The 8,213-nt window shown below is 47.9% G+C and overlaps 1 protein-coding gene and 1 pseudogene across 1 annotated transcript; both read left to right on the top strand.

Moving 5' to 3' along the window:
* The first annotated feature begins 6 nt into the window (after positions 1-6).
* LOC100905612 (tigger transposable element-derived protein 4-like) lies at positions 7-4,974 on the top strand (annotated as a pseudogene).
* A 2,461-nt stretch (positions 4,975-7,435) lies between these two features.
* On the top strand, positions 7,436-8,202 carry LOC100905466 (tigger transposable element-derived protein 4-like; the record flags this gene model as incomplete). The annotated part of the gene is made up of 1 exon (XM_003739929.1): positions 7,436-8,202. A coding segment is annotated over exon 1 (767 nt), but the record flags the coding sequence as incomplete, so codon positions are not given.
* Between the last annotated feature and the right edge of the window lie 11 nt (positions 8,203-8,213).

Here is an 8,213-nt window from a genome sequence, read left to right as displayed (position 1 = left end):
GTTCCTGTTGATGGGCCCTTATTGAGAAAGAAAGCCCTGAGCTTGGCGGGACAGCTCGGTAGGTTCTCCTTCGAGTGTAGCAATGGTTGGCTGGATCGGATGAAAGCCAGACACGAACTGGTTTTCCGCGATGTGTGCGGCGAGGGAGCTTCAGTAAATGAATCTATGGTTACAAAATGGTCTATTGAAAAACTCCCGACACTTCTCGCACCTTTCGCTCCTCGGAATGTATTCAATGCAGATGAGACGGGACTCTTCTACCGTCTCCTGCCGAACAAAACAATCTGTTTCAAGGGAGATCCGTGCGTCGGTGGTAAAAAAAGCAAGGAACGTTTGACAGTCATGGTCGCTGCGAACATGGATGGGTCAGAGAAGCTCCCCCTGCTGGTGATCGGCAAGTCTGGAAAACCTCGCTGTTTCAAGCACGTCAAGACTCTACCCACCGAATATACTTTCAACCGGAAGGCCTGGATGACGTCGCAAGTTTTGATAGACTGGTTGAAAAAGCTTGACACTCGGTTCAAGCGACAGCACCGAAAGATCTTAATGATAGTCGACAATTGCCCCTCACACCCTAGAGTACCGGACTTGGATTGTATCACACTGGCTTTTCTGCCGCCCAATGCCACCTCTCGCCTCCGGCCTTGCGATCAAGGCATTATCAGGAGTCTGAAGCTTGAATATCGTCGCCTGATCACCGATCGGTTTCTCGTTAGTGTAGAGAACAAGGTCGATTTCCAGGTCGACGTTTTGACCGCGATGCAAATGCTGGCAACAGCCTGGACTCTCGTTTCTAGAAGCACGATTGCCAACTGCTTCAGACATGCTGGTTTCTTGTACAGTATGTGTAGCGAGGCTGAGTCCGCGCCTCTCGACTACCTTAATGAGGATGAAGAAACGAATCAGGACTTTCTCGAATCTATGGATGAGCTCCAGTCGGAGGATCTGGTTGAATATGCTGCGATCGTAGATGGAGTCTGCACCCATGAAACCCCCACGGAAGCAAGCATTGTGAGAGAGATTATCAGAGAGAGAGACGCAGAGAGCGATTCGGAGGAAGATATCGAGGAAGAGGTTTTCGTCCCGCTCAACCTTCCAGATGCCTTTAAGGCGTTGGAAACGCTCCAAAAGTTCTTGTACACCGTCGACGATAGCTGTAGCGCACAGTCGCGACTTTCTAGTGTGGAAGCGTTCTTAAAAAATCATGTGGACAATGGGGGTAGACAACGTACAATCAAGGAGTTCTTCTGTAATAAAGAATGAGATCTTCTCCGTGATCAGACATTTCCAGACTTAATCGCTCGCGAATTCTGGAAATCGCTGCATTCGCAAGAGAACCCGGATATCCAGTAGCACCAGGGACGAGTCGGCGTCTCAAGAGTAATTCACGGGCTACAATGAGTTCCTTTGGGCTATTCGGAGACGATGTTCGGATATAGCGGACCTCGGCTATAACGGACCAATTTCGGCGGCCCCTTGAAGTCCGTTATAACGGGGTTTTACTGTAAATCGTTTATTTGATCTTATCTTCAGCAGCAATGTTGTCTGAATGATGAGCTTATTCAAGAATCGTGAGTATTGCTCGGTGATGGCTGAAATAGGTGATATTTGTAAGAATTCCTGGGTACTGAATGTGTGGTGGAGATGAGATGTATAGTGGATTGACTGTTCGTGGTGGGTTGATCTGATTCCGAAATGAGATTTGTATGGAAATGTGAGTACATGAGGGTTGTCAGCTGTTCTTTGATATCGGGTTTCCTGATATCGCAATTGAAATCGCCACATATAATTAACACCTCGCCCGCGTCGAAGCTCCGTTTTGAATCGATGCTTCCTTGGTGTTTTTTGAAGAACTCGTTGATAGCTGGAAGATTTGTGCCTGGCGTTATGTTTACGCAAACAACTGTCGTTGATTGGCCGTTGATTAGAGATTGACTGCTGCAGAAATCGCCGCAATCTTCTTGTGTCAATAGGGGTTGGAGAGAATTCCGGTGGCATGGTTTCCCTAATTGCTTCCGGTGTTGGTTGTTGGCGATTTCTTCATCGACTCCTACTCAGGGACGTTAATGGCGAACTCTGGTGTACAGCGGATAATGATGTGAGTCAGAGCACTATTTCATCGATGATTATCGTGAAATTAGGTTTCTGCTTCAGTTACTCGATGAAGTATCTTCTCACCAATACCCATGACGACTAAGATTACTCCGCGCTTCCGCATTCCATCATATGATAAAACTTGACTTCCTGGCTGCAAAAGAAGTGCTGCAAATCAAGACAGCATCGCTCGCTGAAAAGCTTCAGCATGAAACAGAGGCTCGCGAAGTAATCCTTGGTAGAGTCGAAGGGCATGTTTACCTCGTCAAGCTGAAATACTCGATGAAAGAATTTCAGGTGACAAGCCGATTCTCCATCATCGACTATTTCCGATACAAGTGAATGAGATCTTGAAACAGAAACGATTGAGAGTTCGAAAAGTCCTCTAATCACAGAACGAACTTCGACCGCTCGTCGAACTCTTGGAAAGTCACCTCATGGATGAGCCCCAACAATCGCAATGAAAGCAAACTACCGCAACAGCTGATCGAGGTAGATCAGCTACCGCCGCAGTTGATAATACGAGATCGGCTGTCACAAAAGCTGATAATACGAGATCGGCTGTCACAAAAGCTGATAATACGAGATCGGCTGTCACAACAGCTGATAAAGCGAAATCAGCTGAAATATATCCTGGAAATCACTGTCATGTCGAAATATTATGATTGGATCTCAATCGAAACCATTGAAGCATTCTTTAAAGCGATTCCTGATATACAATTTGGATGCGATTTCTCCAGTGATTGCGACGATGCGATGTTGAACGCAGAAACTACCGAAACCGATTCCTGATCGCTACGATCCGCCGATCGATGTGGGCGTCTGGAAAAGCGTCATATCAATTCGAGCCGTCCATTGCTCAGTTCTTCCCGAGCGAGCGCAAATCGAGCATCCTTGGGGAGTGGAGAAATGCATACAGTCAAACCCGCCTATAAGAGACCTCTCGGGGAATTGAAAACTGTCTCTTTTTCTATATCCGGATTCTCTAATATCCGGGGCGCGGTTTTCCGATGAGAAGACGTGAAACATCTCGTTCTCGTATGACTTGGATGACTATATCATTATTCTGTGGAGAGACGATCATTTTCAGAGCAATGATAGTGTCGAGCTAGTGTTAGGAATATAATGTTCGAATCGTCTACCAGGCCAGAGATCGGGAAAAAGATGAAGACATTCGGCCTATAAATTTTTTTGAGGCACGGATTTCCGTCTCGGTTGCTGATCGGTCAGAGATCTCGAGAGAGAAAAGGAAAACCTGCAGACGAACAGCTAGAAACATATGATCATGTTCAATGCTCGAATCGTCTGCCCGGCCGCGCCGATCAGATGATCCAAGAGATCAGATCGCCGGCGATATTATTCATGGAAGATCGGACCTTAGCGGCCGTTAAACGTCCAAAAACCAAGGGCGACATCATGAGTGTCTTTGGTGGGGATAAATACGTGATATGGAGGGAGCACCGATCTCGAAGCACACAAGAAATGTGTGCGGAGATCACCAGAATCGTAAAAAAGTATAAAACGACTGATTTCCACCTCCTCGTATCGTGTGGCCTGACAGATATCAAGCAGGCAAAAAAAGACCAAACTGTACTGGGGGTGCATGACGGAATCTTGCGGCCACTAAGACTGCTGAAAGCCATGACGGGTCGAATTGAGACACTGTCATGGATTTCGATGATCCGGGATCCGCTATGTGGAATAACCCCTGGCGTGAATAAAGCCATTTATGAGGCGGAGGCGGTGCAGAAGGGAGCGATACGAATCCTGGATGCAAGAAATATGCCGCCAGAGGACTTTTCACGTAGGCCGATTTGAGACAATCCAGAGCTTTACGGTCTGACGGACAAAGGAGTGAAGGACCTAGAGGTCCTAGTAGCTCAACACCTAAGGGAGGCAACCGGTTTCTCTCCCCAAGAGATTGAGGAGAGGACGAAAGCCGGAGCCACCAGCTTCGAAAGGAGAAATGAGGAAATGCGGGAGCGGCTTGGGACACAAATGCAGTCTCAAACCGATGAAGCTATGTTTGAATATATGGCACAAAATTTCCCGCCTCTGGGGATGACCACGGTAAGGTACAGATCCAAAGCGCGGAAAAGTACGGACGACTCAAATCGACCTGGGACATCCAGGGGGGAGGAGAGTCGGTGCCCAGAGGAGGACGAGACGAAAGAGCCGTCCGATTCACTCTCATAAGTCATAAGACACTCTCATAAGGTAGTAAACAGAGCCTTTATGTTTACACTGATGGATGCATTCCTCTTCGTCTGAGGAATCTCCTGTTTCGCTTTGTTTTCGGCAGTTTCAAAGCTTGAATTGTTCAAAATGCCGAAGCAAAAATTGTGCTTGAAATCGAGGCTGGAGCGTCATGTGAGGGGATTCGGAACTGAGCTTTTCACCACCGACGGAATTGTTCTCACGCGCCGAGTGTGTGGGGAGGTCATGAACACGGGGAAAAAGTACTTCGTCTAGCAGCATGTGAGTTCTCGAGTGAAGGGATCTTCAAGCGGACACCAGCACTTGCGTTTGCGGACGAACTTCTTAGAGCTATCGAACAAGGAGAGCCACTTTAGTATGGATCTCTGTCAAATGCTAGTCGAATCGAACATCCCGTTATTCGAAATCCAGAACCCTTCACTCCGGAAATTTGCAGGGAAGTATTGTAGCTCCGAAGTGCTAGATCATACATCACTCAGGAAGAACTACCTCAGGAAGCTATACGATGCAACGCTCGAGAGGATATGCGAAGCGGTCGGAGAAAGCAGTATTTGGGTTTTGGTGGACGAAACAACTGACGCGAAAGGACAATATGTAGTCAACACGGTGATTGGCACCCCTAGTCCTGAACAACCTTCAGATGCTTTCCTAATAGGGTCATAAGTAGTAGAACACACGAACCACGCATCAGTCGCTCAAACGTTCCTAAACTCACTGAATCTTCTTTGGCCCAGCGGAGTCGAACATGACAGAGTCCCACTTTTCGTGTCTGATGCGGCGCCTAACATGAGGAAGGCGGGAAACGGTTCGAAGGTAGTTTTCCCAAACATGATTCACCTTACTTGCATCGTTCACGGAAAACATCCACCATGTCTGCGAAGATATTCGTATAATGTTCCAGCAGTTGGTTCTTAGAGCTATTCGTGCTGATAACGCGTTCAGAACAAACTAGGCGGTGGATGCCTTCAAACCCGGTAATCTTCATTCTAATATATCCAAGGCTTATATAGTGTCCATCACACCGTGGTAAGGGTAAACCTTCCATCCCACTTACAAGGGGAGTGCCGAACATGTAACACGCCGATCGGGCTGGAACTTCGGTCACAGTATCCCCGCCCCGAGAGAAGTTTAACCCTAGGAGGTTATCTGCGTATGGCCACTTAAAGGGTGTTCGAATAATTATCGAAAATTCGCCCTTAAGCATTGACTACATGGGAAAACTGGAAAACACTGTGAACGATTGACGGATATTGTATCTGCCAGAGCTATACTGTCGAGAGCTCAGGTTTTTGAGTCGCTCAGCTCAAATTTGGCGCCAGAACACCATCTTGATTAGTGGTACACTTCCCCTGCCCGCCAAGTAGCCTAACAATTAGCGCCTCTATATGTACGCAATGGGGAAATTCATTCTTTCGAACTCTATCGTGGTAGTCCAAGGAAAAGCATTCCGCACATAAATCCTGCGTGCAATGTACGCTTTGGAGACACGAAATTCCATGGCAAGCATCACCGGAACAAATTTCGGTGACCGGGAGCAACCTCTGCGCGATACTCAGGAAGGGTATCTTCGGCACATCGAAGCCGGACTCGTGCCAGCCGTGCAACCACATGCTTCGAAAATCAGGGTGTTGAAACTGATGAAGTCTATGAGTTATTGGAATCGGAGAACATAACTCCTATCACTCATCTATTATTTATCAGTCCGGCTTCGATGTGCCGAAGATACCCTTCCTAAGTTAGTGTCAATGCTCCCAAGAGCAGAACTAAGTAAGGGCTAAGTCTAAGCAAATCGGTTTCGTATCCGCCGATATCTGTAGCCCCGCTACAGAATCCTAGGGCAGGCCTTTCGGGTACGATGAGTACCCGAAATTCCGCAAGGTATATTTCCTGAAAACGAAGGATGAAACGATTCAGTGTATCTGACTGTAGTGATACTTGTCTTCGGGGACACACAGATGACACGAACTAGTATTTGATCGGCTTTATTGAGGTATTGTCTGTCATTCACTCTCGATGCATGCTCTCGATGTGTAGGCACTACGCTCTTCACACTCGAGTCCTGACCGTCTACCTCAACTTCCCACGTCGATAACGCTTGGCGCTGACAGCTACAGATCGCTCTCTCGAGCGTCTGACTCTGGCCCCCTCTAGCGGGATAAGTAATATACGCACGACATGACGATGTACGCAGTTCTTCAGAAATCTGACTGAAGAGCACATCAAACGTCTCCATACGGATGAAGGAACTGAATGCAAGAGTCAAGGGGTCGAAAAGATTCTAGCTGAAATCGGCGCAGAAGAAACCTTTTCAGGCGCATACACTGCCCAGCAGAACAGCTACGCCGGACGAGGGGACAGAACTGCTATGAAACTTGCAAGATCTGTCTTGATTGGTGCGGGACTAGAAAACATGAAGTTCCCTTCGGCTGAATGCGTAAATTCTTGCATAGATATCTTGAACACTGTGCTCACGCATGAAGAACTCTCGAAGTCTCCTCACTAAATATTTTATAAGCCCGGACTTTCATGCATCTGAAAATTGGCATAAATCCGCATAAAGCGCTTGAATTTGCACAATCTGCAGAAAACGCATAAATCCGCATATTCTGCATAAACCCGCATACGACGCATATCAAGATGGAGCATGACGCGAGATATCTCTTGACCATCTTCGAAAGTACATGTGCGACGGCGGGGAGTCCTCGGTCCAAAAAAGTCCGAGCACGTGGCGTTCACGTGGGACACGCGTCTGCGGTTGTGACGGAATGATATACAGTAAAACCCCGTTATAACGGACTCGGATATAACGGAAAATCGCCTATAACGGACTAATTTTCGGGTCCCGGCCGAGCCTATGGGACCTCCCATATAAAGCTACTCGGATATAGCGGACCCGGATAACGGACTCTCGCCTGTAGCGGACTGGTTCCCCGGCCCCAGTCCTATCTCGTCCTATGCAATTTGACTCGGTTATAACGGACCTGCTCGTACGGAGCGAAAATTCGGAGACGATCCTTTATCGAGCCTCCTGCAACGTTGCTCGTGGACGTGCGCGTCGCAGCGAGAGCCGAAGCGACGTTCACGTGGCCAACAGCTGCTGACTCAGCTGCTGCTGTTGCCGACGATGTCCTCAAAAGCGAAACGTTTGTGTCTCGATATCAAAACTAAACTTGAAATAATCGAAGAAATTACGAACGGTGTGAGTCAGGCAACAGTTTGCAGAAATCGTGGACTATCGAAGCAGTCTGTGAACACGATTTGGAAAAGTCGAGACAAGCTCCGAGACGCAAGTGACAGTTTAGTTCTTAGCCGGAAGAAGAAGATCAGATCCGCAGCCTACGACGACGTTGAGGAGGCCCTCTTGAAATGGCTCCAATGCGTAAGGTCACAGAACGTTCCTGTTGATGGGCCCTTATTGAGAAAGAAAGCCCTGAGCTTGGCGGGACAGCTCGGTAGGTTCTCCTTCGAGTGTAGCAATGGTTGGCTGGATCGGATGAAAGCCAGACACGAACTGGTTTTCCGCGATGTGTGCGGCGAGGGAGCTTCAGTAAATGAATCTATGGTTACAAAATGGTCTATTGAAAAACTCCCGACACTTCTCGCACCTTTCGCTCCTCGGAATGTATTCAATGCAGATGAGACGGGACTCTTCTACCGTCTCCTGCCGAACAAAACAATCTGTTTCAAGGGAGATCCGTGCGTCGGTGGTAAAAAAAGCAAGGAACGTTTGACAGTCATGGTCGCTGCGAACATGGATGGGTCAGAGAAGCTCCCCCTGCTGGTGATCGGCAAGTCTGGAAAACCTCGCTGTTTCAAGCACGTCAAGACTCTACCCACCGAATATACTTTCAACCGGAAGGCCTGGATGACGTCGCAAGTTTTGATAGACTGGTTAGAAAAAG

This window comes from Galendromus occidentalis, unplaced genomic scaffold (assembly GCF_000255335.2).
Source record: "Galendromus occidentalis unplaced genomic scaffold, Mocc_1.1 scf7180000076605, whole genome shotgun sequence".
Taxonomy (NCBI): domain Eukaryota; kingdom Metazoa; phylum Arthropoda; class Arachnida; order Mesostigmata; family Phytoseiidae; genus Galendromus; species Galendromus occidentalis.
The sequence above is the reverse complement of the archived record's forward strand: the minus strand, read 5'-3'. Positions and strand labels throughout refer to the sequence as shown.